At 49.1% G+C, this 19,255-nt stretch overlaps 2 protein-coding genes across 4 annotated transcripts in view; one reads left to right on the top strand and one right to left on the bottom strand.

Moving 5' to 3' along the window:
* Positions 1–617, bottom strand: part of USP35 (ubiquitin specific peptidase 35) — a 63,614-nt gene extending 62,997 nt beyond the window's left edge. The window contains exon 1 of the mRNA XM_043875596.1: positions 79–617. The gene's annotated coding sequence lies outside the window, so the exon portion shown is untranslated. The remainder of the gene's footprint in view (positions 1–78) is intronic.
* KCTD21 (potassium channel tetramerization domain containing 21) lies at positions 617–15,854 on the top strand. 3 transcript variants are annotated; one of them, XM_043875579.1, is made up of 3 exons: positions 638–669; positions 1,479–1,545; positions 12,927–15,854. In XM_043875579.1, the coding sequence occupies exons 2-3, from the start codon at positions 1,538–1,540 to the stop codon at positions 13,738–13,740; spliced, it is 822 nt and encodes a 273-aa protein (XP_043731514.1). In that variant the 5' UTR covers positions 638–669; positions 1,479–1,537; the 3' UTR covers positions 13,741–15,854. The 3 variants fall into 3 exon arrangements, with proteins under 3 accessions (XP_043731523.1, XP_043731514.1, XP_043731505.1); XM_043875588.1 differs by lacking the exon at positions 1,479–1,545 and having other exon boundaries at positions 617–669; XM_043875570.1 differs by lacking the exons at positions 638–669; positions 1,479–1,545 and adding an exon at positions 1,630–1,839.
* The last annotated feature ends 3,401 nt before the right edge of the window (positions 15,855–19,255 follow it).

Raw genomic sequence — 19,255 nt, 5'->3', positions numbered from 1 at the left:
GTCCGGGCTCTCGAACCATCAGAAGGATGGTTCAGACACTCCCTGCCCCAACCTGCACACACACCCCAGCCCCCTTACCTTCGGAAGCCTGGTGGCCCCGGCCTCAGGAGTCAGCTCCTAAGGAGGGGAGCTCTGGCCGGGAAGGAGCCAGGCTGGGCCAGGCGAGGTCAGGGCGGGTCCTTGGCTTCCCCCGGAGTGGGGACGCCCTCCGCCAAGTCCCAGACGGCAGGGATGCTGCTTCCACTGCAAAGCCCAACCTCTCCACCCGGCCCTGCACAAGTCTGTAACTGGGGAGCTCGACTCAGCGGCGTAGCCACGGGGCTGCGGGGCGAAGTGGGGGGAGGGGCGAGGTGCGGGAAAAGGGGCGGAGCCGAGCGGGGGCCACCCCGCGAACCACCACTCAAGCTGCGTCCCCTTTAAGGCCAGCCGGCCGGAGCGCTGGTGGAGGCGGGGCGGGAGCGGGCCGGCTAACTGCAATGCCTCCCGGGAGATGGAGTTCGATGCCCAGTGCGCGGAGCTACAAAGAGCCTATTGGAGGACTACAAGTCCCAGAAAGCAGCGCGCGGGTCCCGGGCCGCCACGCCCCTGGGCTGGGCTCCGGCCCTCCGCCCCCCTCGCAAAGCTGCGCTGGCCGCCCGCGGAGGGGAGGTTGCTGAGCGAGGGCAGGAGGTGGGTGCGGCACGGACGGGGGCGTGGGGTGCAGGGACTGCCGGCGAGGGGTCACGGACCCATCTGGGCACCTGTCCTACCGTGAGACGTCATCTAGCCTATCCTAGCCTCGCCATTCTCATCCGTGCAATGGGAATAGCAACGCCAGTGGCTGCGGGGGAGGGGTGTTTATGGGGAAGAAGGGGCGGAGCTCGTGAAAGAAGCCTGGATGGATGGCGATAGTCTGAAAAGCCCGGATAATAAGGGCCGAGACTGTGGGAGGAGTCCGGTGGGTGGGTCAAGAAGGGGCGGGGTCTCTAGATAAGAAGTGGAACGCGCGTGAGATCGGAGAAGGGGCTGGGGAATGGGTGCAGAGGCCAAGGAAGCAAGCCTGAGTTGGATTGGGTGGAATGAGCCGAAAAGCGTTGGGGAGGGAGGGGTGGAGACAGAAAGATGAAAAGGATCCCTCTCGGCCCTGTAAAAGCCCAGTGTCAGCAGCGCTGATGTGACTTGAGTAAGAGGGTGCCCAAATGGGCAAATGTCTGTGGATGAACGGAGCATCTTTTCCTTGTGACTAGAAAATAAAGAGCCCATTCTTTGAACTCGGCGTCATACATATGAGTTCATTCAACTCACACCCTGTGAAGACGTCACCATATCTGTTTACAGTTGAGGAACCTGAGGCTCAGAGAAGTAAAATGACTTGCCCCAAACCACCCAGCACTCCTTACTCTCAAGGCACTGCTTTTTTCCCTGCACTGCAGGGAAGTAGAGATTTAATGTGTAGCGAATGGCAGGGGATAGATGACAAGTGTCCCGGTCCTTCACAGGTTGTGTGACAGGACCAGCTTCCTCACTGCCAACCTCCGAGGCTTATTGTTAGGATGAAATGAGGAGGTAGGTTTGAAAGCCGTTGGTTCATAAATTATCTTTCTTGTGAGGAGCAGGAAGACCGTGGAAGAGTGGTTGGGCCTGAGGAAAACCAGAAGGTGAAGCCTAAGGGTGAGCCAAAAGGATGAAGGAAGATTCTGGAAGAGGGTAGAGGATGGTGATGATTGTTGGGAATCTACACCAGATGAGATACTTTGCTGTGCAAGCCAGGTCAGGTGACTTCCCTTCTCCAACCCTGTTGGTTGACTGCTTCAAAGATCCATGTGTGTCATCTGAGTTGGGAAGCACCTTCTCTGTCTGGTGAGCACATAATGGAGCAAACAGCATTTGGGCCTTTTAGAGATAGGAACTGGGCAAAGCAGAGCTAAAGATACAGCTGTTGGGTGTGGGGAGGCCAGGAAGGGGAGGTGGAGAGCGGTATCCCCAGATAGTCTCCAGGGCTGTGAGCCAGGCTCTTTATCTGGTGGGCTGTGTAAGGTGGGGAAGACTGCTCTAGTTTTTTGGGAGACACATCACTCACTTTGAGTGCTGTCATCCTTGAAGTTTACCTAGCTATGTTCTATGCATCCCCTACACTTTGGAAGTTCTTTTATTTACTTCCAGGTAATTACCTGGGCCTTGCCCTGTGCCTCAGATTCCAAACTGAAAATTCAAGAGCCTATTTCAAAATAGAAAGTTTTAAAAATTCAGGAGAGATTGGCAAACTTCCCTATTGGTAGATGACAGAGGGGACTGGGAAAATGGATCTGACTAAACAGGAAGAAAGTTTTCCCCCTTCCCCTGCCTGCCAACTTCTTGGGGTACAGATCTGGGGTACAATCCCTGTCCTGACAGGGTGGCCAAGCAACCGTCTACTTAAGGAAAATGAGCCTTGGTAAGGGGTTAGAATAAAATGCTCTGGAGATGCAAAGAAGGAAGGAATGAATTGCAGCCAATGGGCCTGGCAGATGAATGGCATCTTCTTCGCAGTACAGGCAGAGGGATAGCAGATGCCAAACTGCAGAGATAGGAGAGGGCGTGATGTGGTTGGTCTGTAAAGTAGGGATAATAATAATCATCTTCATCTATGAAATTAACATGCATAAAGGGCTTCCCTGGTGGCTTAAGTCGGTAAAGAATCCACCTGCAATGTGGGAGACCTGGGTTCGATCCCTGGGTTGGGGAGGTCCCCTGGAGGAGGGCATGGCAACCCACCCCAGTATTCTTGCCTGGAGAATCCCCATGGACAGAGAAGTCTGGTGGGCTGCAGTTCATGGGGTCGCAGAGTCGGACATGTCTGAGCAACTAATCACACGCAAAGTGCATAGCATAGTAGTAACTGTTTGGTAAACATCAGCCATTATTATTACTGCTGCTGCTGTTATGATCACCATCATGTGCCCAAGAATTGGTCTAGGGCCACACAGCTAATGAAGTGGCAGAGCCTGATTCAAATGCAGACCCAGGTGACACCAAGCCCATGCACTTTCCTCTTCCCACAAACATCTGTGAGGCCCAGAAGCGGCCCCTCCTTGTTAACATTCTTGGTAAACCATCACAGGAGGTTCTTTTCTATGGTGGTACCAGAGACTGGGTTCAGAAGGAAGCAGGGGAAACAAGGCCTAAACAGCCATCTTCTCCCAGCCTGGATCTCAGCATGGAGACAGGCAGGCCTAGTTTTGTGGTTCCTGTGGGCAGTTTAGTCTAGGTAGGAAGACCACTTGGATGTACATTCAGTTGCCTTCCACCAACTGTGGGCTATTTTAGCTGAGCCCTGGTTGGCTTCTTCATCCTCCAGAGCACTGAGATGTCAGGAGATCATGAGATGCTAATGCTTCTTAGTAGTAGTAATAACATCTAATATTTATGGAATCTGGCTATTTACTAGGGCCAGGCACTGACTGGAACTTTACATCTGTAGTCGCAGGAGAGAAGTGCTCTTTTCTTCCCTCTTCCTTCAAAATAAAAATATTCTTAGAATTTTTAAGCCTACAGAAACATTGAAGGAATAGCCTTTCACTGATGCACCTATTCACACTTGACAATTTTGTTGTTACACAGGTACACTTTTTGCTAAACTACTGAAAATTACAGATGCCTTGACACTTGACCCCTAAATTCTTCAGCATGTTATCTCCTAACATTCTGCACCATAACCATAAGACCATTATCATACCTAAGAAAAATAGCAAGAACTCTATCATCTACTAAACAGTTGAGATTCAAATTTCTCCAACTGTCAAAAATTATCTCATTTTTTTTCAGTCAGATGCAGTCAAGATTCATTCATTCATTGCATTTAATTATATCTCTTTAAGCAGCTCATTTAATCTAGATAGAGCCCCTCTACCTGTTTAAATTTATTTTAGCAATAGTTAGGTTCAACTTGCTTTTTTATTTCTTTTCTGGCAATGTTGTGTACTTATTATTGCATCACATTAGGAGGCATATGATATCAGAATCCTACTATCGTATCCATGAATGCTAAGTTTGATTATTGGATAAGGTCGTAACAGCCTGATCTTTCCATAAAAGGTTAAGTTTTTCCCTCTTGTAACTAGTAAGTGGGCTTCCCAGCTGCGCAGTGGTAAAGAATCCCCCTGCCAATGCAGAAGATACAAGAGACATGGGTTCAATCCCTGGGTTGGGAAGACCTCCCTGAGTAGGAAATGGCAACCCATTCCAGTATTTTTGCCTGGCAAATCCTATGGACAGGCAGGCTACTGTCCATGGGGTCGCAAAGAGTCAGACACAACTTAACAACTAAACAAGAAAAACAGCAAATTATGATCTGATATTTGTATATATTGTGGAATGATCACATAGTTACAAAAAAATTTTTTTCTTGTGATGACAACTTTTGAGATCTGCATTCTTTTGACTTGATCACATTAATCTTTGATGTCTTCTTTGCTGTCTGGAAAGAGATGTTCCAGGTTCACCTTGAACTTTTCCTGTCAAAGTCCTGGAATCACCAGTTTCGCCAGGAAACCATGGTTTCTTTTTGTAGGGGTTCAGGTTTAAAAACCAAGATCTGGGGTCAGGTGTGCTCATTGCTACTTGGGGATTCATTTCTAGGCTCTGAGCAGAGCTGAGACATGATAGATGTATAGATGGATGGATGGATAAAAAGATTAATTATCAATGCCTTGTAGATTGATTGTTAAAACAGCTGGTCCTCAGTGTGTAGAAGGAGTAGATTGCATGTAAAATACCTTCAATATGGAGGCTTAGTGGGCAGTAATGTAGGGAATTGCACTGAAAGAGCCCTTGGTTGTTCTAAGGCTCTGTTAGTGTGTGGGCTATTAACTGGGACCTCTGCATCTGGGTTCAGTTTCTTGTTCAGAACCCAGGTTAGAGAAGACCCTAGGCTGCCTCCAAAAGTCTTCTGATCAGTGTCCAAACCTGGAACCTCCCAGAGGCCATGACTCAGAGGTCAAGAATGGACACAAAGCTCTGGGCCAGGGATTCATTCTCACTGCGTCTGTGAAATAAAGATAATGTGATCTGTCTTGCCTGCATCCCAGAGTTGTTGTAAGGATCAATATTTATTTTTTTTTTAATTGCTAATCAGTCTTTTCAACATGTGTACTACAGAATTCCTTCCCCTTTTCATTGGCTTAACACTACAGTTTGAAATGTCATTGCCTTACAGACTGATTTCATACATTACACTAAGATATACTTTTTCAAATACTCTTTTAGGTTATCACCAATTTTTCCAAAATAAGATTTTAATCTTTTTTTTTAATCTTTTGAAAAAATACTTTTAGGAGTGGGATTAGAATAGCATAACAACTGTAAGTAATTTTTAAGTGGTGTGAAAGTGTTAGTCGCTCAGTCATGTCCAACTCTTTGCAGCCCCATAGACTATAGCCTGCCAGGCTCCTCTGCCCATGGAGTTCTCCAGGCAAGAATACTGGAGTGGATTGCTACTCCCTTCTCCAGGGGATCTTCCCAGCCAAGGGACTGAACCTGGGTCTCCCGCCTTGTGGGCAGATCTCCTGTCTGAGCCACTAGGGAAGAACGGCTTTAAGATACTGCCTCTCATCACAAGCCTCTATTTATTCAAGTCCTGCTTATGCTTCTTAATAAAGAAGCATATGCTGCTTTGTTTTCGAAGGGAGCACAGGGGTTTTTTAAGATAGGTGTAATTTTTTAAAAAAAATATTTACTTACCTGCCTGCAGGCCTGATCCATGGGATCTTTCATTGCAGTGCATGGACTTCCTTGTTGCCCCACGGCATGTGGGATCTCAGTTCCCCAACCAGGGATCAAACCCACGTCCCCTCACTACAAGGTGGGTTCTTAACCACTAGACCACCGGGAAAGTCCCTGGGCCGCACAGGCTTTGAAGAGAGGCCTCACTTGGAGTTCTGGCTCTGCTGCCGCTAGCTATGTGATCTTAAGCAGCTGTCTTCACTGTTCTGTGCTTCAGTTTTATAATCCAGAAAATAGAGATAATAATTGTACCTACCTCACAGCCTCGGTGTGGTGTTGCAGTGAGATAATCTACAGGAAAATGCCTCACATAGCTCAGGACATGTCCTCAGAGCTCAGGAAATGTTGATTTTCTGCACACTCACTGGTCGTGCATGTCAGAATCAAAATGAGGTGGCAGGTATGAGAGCACCTGGTGAGAGGTAGGAGAGGACAAGTGCCAAACCTCTGCAGGGGGTTTGACTGCTGAATTCCCAAGGTCATTCAGAGCATGGCAGTCAGACGGGCCTGGGCTTGAATCCTAACTCTGCCACAAATTTCTCTGGGCAAATCACCTGCCTCTTAGAGCCTCAGATTCTCATTTATGAAGTGGAGATAATGCTTTCCTCAAAGGAAGTTACAAGGGTTAACTGAGCTAATGTGTCTAAGACACCTAGCAAGTACCTAATAAGTACTCACCAGGCAGTAGCTGTGTCTCTTGTGAGACCTGCGGGAATGTTTTAAAGGACATAGTTTTAAAGGAGGACTCTAGAGCAACATCTTAACTGCCCTTCCTTACAGGACACCCACTCTCAAAGAATTCTATTTCCTTTGTTACAATCAGAGGTGGCAGCCAGGTGATTTTCAGGCTCTATACTGGGATTGCCCTTCACATGGTACCAGGCTGGGCCTTAAGATCCACTACCCCTCATTTGGGCCACAGACCCATTTCAGGGAGGAGAGAATTCCAGCCACCTCCCAAGTTCCCAGGCCCCCTGACCTTCCCTGCCAAGGCAGATGATCCGAGGATTCACCTGGCATAATTTCCTGGTTTTCTCAGAGAGGGAAATGGGTTAATCTTTTTCCTTGGTTCTTTTCGAGTCGAGGGGCAGACTTGGAAATTCTCCTGTTTAAGAAAAATTATTTGTTCAGACACAGTGGTGGAGTTTCTTTTATCTCCTGTTTCGTGGTTCGGTTTGTAATTCTCATTCATCTTTTCTAATCTGGCTTTTAAAAAAACCTGGCTTTTTGTGTTTTGTTGCTTTGTCATTAGGGATCATGGGTTGCTATTGAAATAGCAGGGCTTAGACTTGTGGTATGTCAGCTATAGAGGGGCTCCCGGCCATCCAGGATCCAATCCCCGTATCCTCAGATGTGAGTGGGCAGAGTCCCAGGCCAGCCACAGATCAGCTGCCGAAAGACCTACCCCAGTCCGATCTGGGCAGAGAATAAGGGAATGTGCACCTCCCACTCATGTTAGGGCCTCAGGGTGGGAAGGGGAAATGGTGAGAGGTGTTGGATTCGCATCAACCTGGATTCAGATCATAGCTCCTCCAGTGACTAGCTCTGTAACCTGGAGCAATCTCTTAACCTTCCTGAGCCTTGGTTTCCTCATCTGTAAAACAGAAATAATAGCATCTGTCTGACAGGGTGCTTGTCTAGACACCAAGTGAGGTAATGCAGGTAAAGAATCAGCACAGTAGTGTCATTCTGTATACTTCTCTATATAGTTTTGTTAAAAATAAATAAAATGCTACTGTGTGTTAGCCAAAGCATTATAAAAGCAGGAAGTGTGTGCTCAGCAGGTGGTAGCTCCTGTCTTGCCAAGCGAGCTGCCTAGCACTATTTTAAAAGGCTGCTTCAGGGATTCTCAAACTTGTGGAATCTATGAAACAGCCTTTTGTTGCTGTTCCAGCTGTCAGCAGCCTGTGCAGGGGAGAGTGAGCTTTCCACACTCCCTGGCCCTGAGTCCTGGGCAAGTCCTCAGTCTCCTCAGTCTCTTGTTTCCTATCTGCCTAATGGAACGATGCCTGCTTTGTAGAACTGCTATATGAATTAAAAGGGCTGGTGGGTGTAAAGGCCTAGGATGTAGTAGAATGCTCAGTACACGTTCATTCTTCCCTCCCTCAGCCCCTCCTCCACGTACCCCCAGCACCCCGTGTGCTAGGCAGTGAACACACGGGGGCAGGAGCTGGGTCACTGCTGTCAGAGATCACAAACTAAGCAGCGGTTTTCACAAGCAACTTTTATCATAACCCACGTAATGAAGGTACACTTTATATCACGTTCCAGTTCCCCTCTCTCTCTCTCTCTCTCTCTCACACACACACACAAATGAAACAAAAGTTTCACAACAATATATATAAAACTGGTCATAACCCCATGTATTATGTTATTCATGACACAATCACAATCTTGGTTTTTTCCCAGTTTATGAAGACATAATTTATGTTCAGTAAAAGTCACCCTTTTTAGGTGTACAGTTACATGAATTTCTATAATCTTTATACAGTCATGTGACTACCACTACATCAAGATATCGAATATTTCTGTCACTCCAGAATATTCCTCCAGTCTCTTTGTAGCCAGTCTTACCCTCAGCCTCTCCAATTACTGATCTGACTTCTGTGTCTGTAGTTTTGTCTTTTCCCGAATGTTGTATAAATAAAATCAAACACCATGTGACCTTTTGAGGCTGGCTTCCTCCACTTAATAGGATGCTTTTAGGATTCTTCTGTGTTGTGTGTCAGTAGCTAGCAGGCTTGTATTGCTGAGTCACAGTCCATCTTTCTGTGACCTCTTTTGAGTTAATTTTTCATCTGTGTTGCGAGGTATGAGTTGAGGTTCTTTTTGTGCATATCGATGTCCAGTGATCTTCACCTTGGGAGAGCCAGGAAAGAGGGCCAAATGCAAGACAGATCATTACATGATTGATTACATGATGGAATGGTGGGCTGTGCGAGGGACCAGAAGCCCCAAGAGGAGAGCTGGCAAAGTAGAGGTTTAGGGATAGATCGAGGCAGTGACGCATAGGCTGAACGCAGACAAAGTGGAAAAAGTGAAGAAGGGTGGTATAAGGAGAGCAAAGGCAGGCAGGGGAGGGCGGATGCCGTGGTGTCAGGAAGGCTGGAGCATAGAGTGTGGGGAGAGGCGGGGTCGAAGGTGAGATTGGACTGCACACAGTAGTCAGAGCAGGCAGCCCTGCTTCAGGAAAATCAGCCTGCGCACTGAAATGGCAGGTGGGCAGAAAGGAGGCAGGGAGCCACGTGAGGATGTTGGGGGAACGGGGGTGAACCCTGAGCTCCAGGAGTTCCTACAGGGACAGGTTCAAGGAGACAGTCGAGAAAGATGTCAGGGATGCTGAGTCAGGGCTGCCTGTGGGCTCATGCAGATGGGTGGCTGAGAAGAAGTCACCGCAGGATCTGGGGAGGAGGAACCCTTTGTGAGGCTTCTGGTATCCACAGAAAATACAGGTGGTCATGTCTAAGAGGCAGCTGGGTACACAGTGGGGCTGGAGCTCAGTGGTGAAACCCCCCGCCACCCTCCGTGAAGCTGCTCAGCCTTGGGATGCCAGCTCCTGCCCCCTTGTGTCGTCGTGGCTCTCAGACCGAGCCTGTGGACTTGTCATGGTGGGCACCAGGCACTGTGACTAGGAAATAGGGGCTGTAAGGGCTGACTTCTGTGATTCCTAAGTCTGTGGAGAAGAGCAGAGGGAGCCCCCTAGTCTGGGGTCAGGAGACCTACCTTCTGTTTTTTTCAATTGGAGGATAATTGCTTTACGCCATTGTGTTGGTCTCTGCCATATAGCAACACGAATCAGCCATGGGTATACACATATCCCCTCCCTCCCACCTCTCACCCCAGAGCACCAGGCTGAGCTCCCTGCGCTATATGGAAACTTCCCATCAGCTGTCTATTTTACATATGGTAACATGTATTTCAGTGCTACTCTCTCTACTCATCCCACCCTCTCCTTCCCCCATTGTGTCCGGAAGTCTATTCTATGTCTGAGTCTGTATTCCAGGGGTCAGGAGACCTCCTTCTAACCAGCCTCAGCCCAGACTGCAACTCCCGGTGCTGCCCTGGATGAATGACCAGGAGCCGCATAGCAGGGCGCCGGGGCAGGAAGGCGGGTGCTCTGTTGCTTTGCATGCAGAAAAATAGGACTTTGGGTCCCCATTCAAGGGCCCCCAGTATGCTCTGTGGCACCTGATTGTCCTCCCCACCTGCTTTGAGCTCTTCAGAGCTGATGTATTAGGAGATACAGGGTTTGCAGCCCAGAGAATTGTCAGGAAAGACAGCACAGCCTCTCTGCCGCGCTGAAGCCTGCTCTTTCCTTTCCGTGGAGCTCAGCCACTTCACAGAGCCTGGGCCTTAAAGAGAAAGAGAGACTGGAAAGTAGAAGGTGCGGGTTACTATCTAGAAAGAAAAGGAGATGCTGGAATGAGAAAGCAGGTAGCCCACTCCTGGGTCCAGCTCCTGCCTACACCCCCTGGAGGGAAAATTGGTCAGACTTGGGCCCCAGGCCAAGCATAGGCCTCAGCTGCAAGTCTCAGCACCATGGTAACCGCCCCTTCCTAGGAGCCCTCCCCTACTCTTCTCTGTTGGACACCCCCTTCCCCCACCCCACCCCCGCCCACCACCACCGTCTCGCAGCCCATCTGCTCCAGGCTTCTGCTGATGATTTTGTAACTTCATCATGGGCTTGTTTCTCTTCAGACACTCCAGATGGTTAATGCCTTTCTGCAGTATCAAAGTGCCCCGTTGGACAGGGACAGAATCACTCCCACCCCCACCCTGCCAAAGAATTGGGTGGGGCAGCCAAGAGTCCTCCACACCCAGCACAGCCACCACCCTCTGGAGTAAAGGGGTCTCAGTGCAGCCGGGACTTCCCTGGTAGCTCAGACGGTAAAGAATCTGCTGGGAGTGGGGATCGGGATGGGGAATACATGTAAATCCATGTCTGATTCATGTCAATGTATGACAAAAACCACTACAATATTGTAAAGTAATTAGCCTCCAACTAATAAAAATAAATGGAAAAAAAAGGAAAAAAAGAAAAAGAATCTGTATGAATTAAAAAAAAAAAAAAAAAAGAATCTGCCTGCACTATGGGAGACCCAGGTTCAATACCTGAATCCGGAAGATCCCCTGGAGAAGGGAATGGCCACCCACTCCAGTATTCTTGCCTAGAGAATCCCCATGGACAGAGGAGCCTGGTGGGGAAAATAGTCCATGGGGTCGCAAAGAGTCAGACTCGACTGAGTGACTCACAGGTTGGAGGCTGCCAGCCTCCTCAGAAGGCAGATGTTTGGTGACAACTGCCCTGGCCCACTTGCTACCCCTGCTGGGTAATTTTGAGGGAAGTCCCCCGCTTGGACCTCAGTTTTCCCATCTGGACAGTAAACGTGCCAGAATTCATTCCAGACCTACTCCTGCAGCTCTTGGTACATTGTTCTTCCTTTTTTCCATCCTTCCTTCCTTTTATTTTATTCTTTATTATTGAGGTAGAGTTGATTTACAATATTAGTTTTGGGTTTGCAGCATAGCAACTCGGGGTTTTCATAGATTATACACCATTTAACGTTACTATGAAATATTAGCTGTAGTCACTGTGCTGTAGCTGGTCATTTTCCTTGTCACTGCCTGTTGTGGTCTCCTCTGCCAGCTCGGGCTCTTCTCAGGGGCAGCAATGGGACTGATTCCTACCTGTGCCCCCACACCCAACATTAGGGGAAGATTCCTGGATTCTCTGCACAAGTTGACTCCTAGGAAGGTATCATGTTAGGAGCAAAAACAGTACATCCCCTGATTTCTAGACCCTTAAAGAAAAGTTAGAATCCAGGACTTCAGGTTGAAGGAGACTCGCCAGCCATGGACACAAGAGGCTGTGAGGTCAGTGGGGGGACAGTGGGGGAGAGTTGTTACGGAGTGGGTAAAGAGCCCTCAGAAGGGTGCTTGGTAGCAGAGGCCCATAGCCGCACTAACCACAAAGCAAGGTTCAGAGGAGCCTGGGGTTCCATCATGGTAGGAAAGGGCAGGCCTTCAGGAGCCAAGGGCATCTTCATGGCCAGGCATCATGGGAGGGTGAGAATCCAGAAGGAGCGTCACTGGGAGCCCAGAGGGCTCCATCATGGTAGGAAAGGACAGGCCTTCAGGAGCCAAGGGCATCTTCATGGCCAGGCAGGTCATCATGGGAGGGTGAGAATCCAGCAGGAGCGTCACTGGGAGCCCAGAGGGCTGAGTGACCCATTGAGGGCCTGGAAGATAGATGGAAGTGGTACTAATCACAGCCATTTGTTGTGCATTCTTTTAGATAGAAAAATAAATAAGAAGGCAACAATGATTCAGCAGAAGGAGAATGGGGCTTGGAGTTCTACACCTCAGAACATTTGTTAAGTACCAAGAATGGCCCACTAGTTGGCTAGTAAGCATGAATACATTTTTCTGTCTTGTATAAAGGATGATTGGTGATACTGTGTATGTCAAAGGATAGTGTGTAAGCAAATGTACGAAAGAGCAGCCAGCATAGCATTAAGTCCAGGCTCATTTTCCGCCTTTCATTAGACCAGTGGTTCTAAGTCCTAACTGAACATTTAGAATCAGCTTTTAAAATGTATCAATGCTGGGGCCACATGCCACACCAATTAAAACAGTCTCTGGAGGGTGGGACCCAGGCTTCATTTTTTCTTTTTCATTTCTTTCTTTCTTTTTTAACTCCCTTAGACAGTGTGACAATTATTACCCATCCAATTGTTCGTCGAGTTATTCATTCATTTCAACTCCAAGGACATACAATAAGAAATTTAGAACCGTGACTACCCAGATGTTATGGATTGGATGTTTGTGTCCCCCAGAATTCATACATTGAAATCCCAACTTCCAATGGGGTGGCATAAGGTGGTAGAGCCTTTGGGAGTTAGATCAAGAGGGCTCCACCTTCACGAACGAGATTACTGTCCTTATAAAAGAGACTCCAGAGATCTCTCTTGCCCCTTCTCCATATTAGAACATAGTGAGAAGACAGCCCTCATCAGACACCAAATCTGCCTCTACTGTGACCTTCAACTTCCCAGCCTCCAGAACTATGAGAAATAAATGTTTGTTACTTAAGCCACCCAGTCTCTACAGTATTTTGTTATAGCCCCAAAAGACTAAGACATCAGATATGGTTGGGTAATGGTCATTTCTTTCTTTTTTCTCTGTAGGACTATTTTCCTGCACCCCAGCCTTCCTGCCATGTCTGACCCCATCACACTCAATGTTGGGGGGAAGCTCTATACAACCTCACTGGCAACCCTGACCAGCTTCCCTGACTCCATGCTGGGCGCCATGTTCAGCGGGAAGATGCCCACCAAGAGGGACAGCCAGGGCAACTGCTTCATTGACCGTGACGGCAAAGTGTTCCGCTACATCCTCAACTTCCTCCGAACCTCCCACCTGGACTTGCCCGAGGACTTCCAGGAGATGGGCCTGCTGCGCAGGGAGGCCGACTTCTACCAGGTGCAACCCCTGATTGAGGCCCTGCAGGAGAAGGAGGTGGAGCTGTCCAAGGCCGAGAAGAATGCCATGCTCAACATCACGCTGAACCAGCGTGTGCAGACGGTCCATTTCACTGTGCGTGAGGCACCCCAGATCTACAGCCTCTCCTCTTCCAGCATGGAGGTCTTCAATGCCAACATCTTCAGCACCTCTTGCCTCTTCCTCAAGCTCCTCGGCTCCAAGCTCTTCTACTGCTCCAATGGCAACCTCTCCTCCATCACCAGCCACCTGCAAGACCCCAACCACCTCACTCTGGACTGGGTGGCCAACGTGGAGGGCCTGCCAGAGGAGGAGTACACCAAGCAGAACCTCAAGAGGCTCTGGGTGGTGCCAGCCAACAAGCAGATCAACAGCTTCCAGGTCTTTGTGGAGGAGGTGCTCAAGATCGCTCTGAGTGATGGCTTCTGCATCGACTCTTCTCACCCACATGCTGTGGATTTTATGAACAATAAGATAATTCGATTAATACGGTACAGGTAAAAGGACCCCAGCAACACTGGATGGGGTCTTCCCAAAGCCAGGATGTTGGAGAGTGTCTCACCCGCGGTGTGAGGCAGGGTACCATACTAATCTGCATTAATCGCATAGCAGGACTTGATTCTACCCGCCCCCCCCACAACGATGCAGTCCACCTATAGGAATCCATGTGTCCTCTTGACACAGCCATCTTTTTCCTTGCCGCTTTGAGCTGGAGATGGGCAGTTTGCTGTAAGTGAAGTCTGCCATCATGTCCTACAGGAGGCTGTAGGACTTCCTGGCTAGATAGAGAACAGCACTTTTCCCTTGGACTCCAGCTCTCTCTGAACCATGAGGCACTGCCTGCAGCCGTTCCTTTGGTAGAGGGGGTGAAGTGAGAACAAGAGGCTCTCTGTGGTTTCTCAGGACAGAAAGTCCGCAGAGATTCCCATCCTGCCTGCCCCTCCATCCCTAGGATGTGGCCAGGACCTGGGGCTTGCTTGGCTGGCTTGGAAATGAAGTAGGTAGTAGGGGGCAGGATTTGAGCTGGCCCGGCATAGAGGAATGAGTCTCCAGGCAGTGTTCAGGAGATGGGGCTGTCCCTCTTGACGGGGCCAAATCTAGGCATTTGGGGATTCCTGGCTTCAGAAATGAGCTGCTAATCCCTGTGAAGATTTGAAAGTATTTGGAGCCAGTACAGTGAAAGGCACTTCATAATGTGGCCTGATCCCTGACTTCTTTCTCCAAGAATTTGAAGTGTCATTGAAACAGACCTTTTAAACAAATATATTATGCACTCTCAGGGTTGGAAAATAATTGAACAGTCATTTAGTGCTCTCCCACCCCAAGTACACCCCAGTACATTTGAGGCCGAGGGCTTTTCCCCAGTACCTTCAGGAGATCAACTATCTCTGCTTGCGTACTCTCAGCAACAGAACGTCCATCATCCCCACAGCCAGCCCCTGTCATGGTTGGCTGTTAGAAAGTCCTTCCTTATCTTGAGCTGAATTCTGTCCTTCCACAATCATTTTCTGTTCCTGTTAGACCTTTCTTGTCACCCAAATGTCTGTTTTCTTTCTCAGAATAGTCACTTTGAGAGGCCACATACCTATTCTGAAAATATTACTACTTGGGATTATTAGGATTCCCCTTGGGATTTGTCTTCAAAACCAAGGTTAGCCCCCTGACATTCCCTGTAAGTCATCCCTCTTTTTTACGGCTTCACTTTGTTTATGACCCTCCCTCCTCACCAGACATGACCCTGCATAGCTTTTGACCATCTTCTGGTAAGTTTGAAGATTGCTGCCCCAAAGGAAGGAGACCAGGGTCTCGGCAGTGTGCAGCAAGGAGCCCAGGAGTGGCCTGAACCATAACACTGCCCTTGGAGGAAGTGTCCAGCCCCTATAGCACTGCTCTGAGGGATGTGGTACTGTTTCTGTGCCTGTTGACCTCCTTGGGGTGAGACCCAGGGCAAGACACCCTGAGCCACCACTTCCCAGGGGTGATAAGCAGTGCAGGTCTCAAAACTGCATGTTATGATTCACCCCTGGAATGAGGGTGACCTTGGAAGTCCCACAGCCCTCCCCACTAGGCAGGGGCCCTCAGACAAAGCCAGAGACGCCTGGTGCCACAGGTACCCCAGTGGATGGGCAGAGGACGGAGCTTGTGTGCCAGGCTGTGGGAAAGGCCACATCCTTTAAGTAATAAAGGTCTCCCCCCCCCACCCCGTACAGTGGGACCCCTGAGACTCATAACTGTCCCAGCCACCAGACTATTGGTATTTGGGAAAGCCACTCAGGAGAACCCAGTTTAGACCAGCCAGCAGAAGCTGTGACCACAGCAGAACAGTTTAGAAATTTCATATATCACTACTGTCCCGTGTCCCTTTTCATAAAAATTCTTTCTCCATCTTTTTGGTGCTTCTTAATTCAAGCAGCTTGACTTTAGAGAAAGCACAGGACCTGTGAAGCCACTAATTTGCTGTGTGACTTTATGCAAGTCACTCACCTCACTGAGCCACCTCTGTTTCATCATCTGTGAAATGGACATAACAGTAACCCATAACCCTATCTACCTCACAGGGCTGTTGTGAGGATCAAATGAAATAATGTATATGAGAATACAGTATAAATGATAAATGGTTGTTTTTATTTTGTGTCTATATATAAGGGGAAAAACCTTGGCTTTGGAATCAGGCTGAGCCAAGTCTGAATTCTGGCTCCATCGCGTGCTGTGTAAACTTGGACAAGTCCCTGGGCCTCCCTGATTTGTTTCCTCATCTGATGACAACCTCACCTCCCAGTGTTGTGTGACCTGGTTGTGTATGTGAAAAATTCCTAGCTAGGCCTGGCACATAGGAGCTCAATAAATGTTTGCTCTCTTAGAAGTAATGATGGATTGTTGTGCCAGAGACACCACAAGCATATAACAATTTAACAAGCCTTCTGGGGTACCTGGTATATGGGCCCTGAGGATGGGAACAGTCACAGATAAGTTCAGTGTAGAAAAGATTAGAGGGCCACACACTGGGCTTGGGAACTTGGGGAAAGCAAACTTAGTTCTCAGAAAGAGCTTAATGGATGGTCAAGCTGGGCCTCTAAGAGTAGGCTGCACTGTAACAGGAAACACCATGAGCCAAGCAGGGTGGGTGAGTGTCCACTCGGGGCCATAGCAGAAGGGGAGGCACGGGCAGTGCATGCAAGGCACTCACTGAGCACACATCTCACTCTGGTGTGTGCAGCCACCTGCTTGGTGCAACAGATAATAAGCCTGCAGGCGGCCCCATCCCAGAGGACCAGTCAGGGTGGGCTGGGAGGCAGGTATGTGCTTGTCTGAGCCCCTTACTGCCCTGAGCAAGACCCGATAGTGGTCAGTGATCTCAACTGGACTCAGTTTATTTAGCTTTTTGCACAGGTGAGAGCTTTGTCCCCAACTAAAGAGCACTTCTGGACGCACGACGTTATCAGCTCTCTGTTCGTCCCCTGGGCATGCAGAGGGATGGTCAGGAAGGGTGCTCAGGGAAACCCTAGGGCATTTTGGTGTGTCCATTTAGTGAGGCCATCAAACAGGGCCCCTACCTGTGGGAAGACCAGCAGAGCTGTCACCTCAGGCACCGCTCCCTGAGACCTCACACCCTCAGGACCACCTGAAGCCCTTTGCCTTTATTGAAGGACAAGCTCATGATGCCAGGTTCCACCCTTGGGCCAGAGCTCCCCGTGCTGAGGTGGCCAGCCCCCTTGCCCACATCTCAGTGCCCTACACAGCCCCCCAGGCGGAGATGCAGTCACTGCTTTGTAAACTGCTGTGTGGCCTAAAGCATGGCACTTTTGTAACTGCACCTCTGTTCACCCCAAACTTCCAGCTTTGTCTCACAAATTATTCCTAAAACATGCTACTGTACGTGGGGGCATAGTCAAGGTCAGCCTTGAGCCAATTTCTCATGTGTTCAAATCACACAAAGTCTCACAGCCCGTCCATTTCCTGAACTGCAGTCTGTTCAAACTGACCGCCTGAGTCTGCCTGTGTCCCAGGGGGCTCAGGGTTGGTGGGGCGTTGGGCAGGGAAATAAGACCCCGTGATCATCTTGCAGGGCAAAACCACCTTGACAACTGGCCCAGCAGAGAGGGGCCCAGGCTCCTTCCCAGGCCTTGTGGGGTCTTGGCTCTGGCAGCTCCCTCCATCTGTCAGGACAGCTCTGTGACCTCAGTCTCCTTCAGAACCTTCAGGACAGTGTGGCCTCAAGCAGAGAGCCATGGAGACAATCTGGCGGCATGCTTACCCCAGTCTGGGGCAAAGGGACCAAGCGGGGCCCTGAGGAGAAGAGTTGCCCTGTGGAAGCCAGAGGATCACTGAGCAACCCGTAGCATCCAGGGCACCCCACCCCACAACGCAACAAGCCCAGTGGTGCCGCTGCCTAGCTCGGACTTCTGGGCAGGAAGTACACGCCCAGTCAGGTGTGTCTGACCTCACTGCCCCTCTCCTGGTCCTCTTTCCCACCAACTTACCTGACCCTCCCACCCCAATATATGTATCTGGTAGTATTTGTCAACATTCCAAATAATTGACAGTCCTAGAGTGTTCGAGACCTTTCTTAAGTCAAGTCCCTCCCAAAAGCCTTGGTTCTGTTTTACTGAGCTGCTGGGTAAAGGCCCAGTGGACTCACAAATCCTCTGGAGATCCTGCTGCATTGCGACATGGTTTCTCCCTCCCCAACCCCAACGAGTTCATTTGATAAGCCCATTATCGGGCTTCCCTAGTGGCTCAGTGGTAAAGAATCCACCTGCCAATGCAGGAGACACAGATTCCATCTCTGATTTGGGAAGATCTCACATGCCAAGGAGCAACTAAGCCCATGTGCCACAACTATTGCGCCTGTGCTCTAGAGCCTGGGGGCCACAACTACTGAGCCCATGTGTTACAGCTGCTGAAGTCTGTGCCCTGAAGCCCGCGCCCTGGAACAAGGGAAGCCACCGCACTGGAAAGCCTGCGTGCCGCAACTGTAGTGTGGCCCCCACTCTCCGCAACTAGAGAACAGCCAGTGCAGCAACACAAATAAACAAGACCCAGCACAACCAAAAATAAATCAATAAAATTAATAAACCCAGTCCTGAATTTGCTTAATAAACACCCTTTCGTTTGGCATCTCATAGGTTGCCAAACTTCTTGCCATCCATAGTCTGCCTTCACAAAGCAAAAGAATGACTGTGCGAGGCCATTCCACACCTCACCAGGGCTGCCGTTACTCTGCTGCCTCCATATCAGCTCATCCTTCAACACTCTGCATAGACCTTGCCTCCTTGGCTCACCAAGTAGAGTTAGTTCCAGCCCGCTTTGTACCACCCTCTATCTGGTGTGGACTTTTATCAGCATACTGCAGCTGTTCACAGGCAGTGGTATACTGGTAAATATCTAACAACTAGCTCTCAGGGAAAAGCAATGATCTGCAGCATTGGCCAATTTTCATGGTGTAAATACTCTCACCATAGTCAATTTCAAGGCACCAACATGAAGTCATTGATCACGGGGAGAGAGAGGCACACAGTTGGCTATGGAGAGCCTGAGGGAGCCTGCTCCAGCACACGTCCGTGCCTCCCACTGAACCCTGTGCTTCTGGGGGAACGGGGTCTGCCTGGCTCTTTGTATCGCCAGTTCCCAGCACACAGAAAGTGCTTAATGATGTTTGAGGGACCTGTGAAGTAAGACATCTCCACCTGTGAGATAAGATATCTCCACTTGTGAAATAAGACATTTTTACCATGTCTTATTACAGTAAGACAAATTTACTCAAACTCCATCTTGCTCAAAAGTCTTGCTCAAAATAAACAAATGGGACCTAATGAAACTTAAAAGTTTTTGCACAACAAAGGAAACTATAAGCAAGGTGAAAAGACAGCCTTCAGAATGGGAGAAAATAATAGCAAATGAAGAAACAGACAAAGGATTAATCTCAAAAATATACAAGCAACTCCTGCAGCTCAATTCCAGAAAAATAAATGACCCAATCAAAAAATGGGCCAAAGATCTAAACAGACATTTCTCC

The sequence above is a fragment of the Cervus elaphus genome, chromosome 2 (genome assembly GCF_910594005.1).
Source record: "Cervus elaphus chromosome 2, mCerEla1.1, whole genome shotgun sequence".
Lineage (NCBI taxonomy): Eukaryota > Metazoa > Chordata > Mammalia > Artiodactyla > Cervidae > Cervus > Cervus elaphus.
Note: the sequence above shows the minus strand (reverse complement) of the source record. Positions and strands in the feature narration are given on the sequence as shown.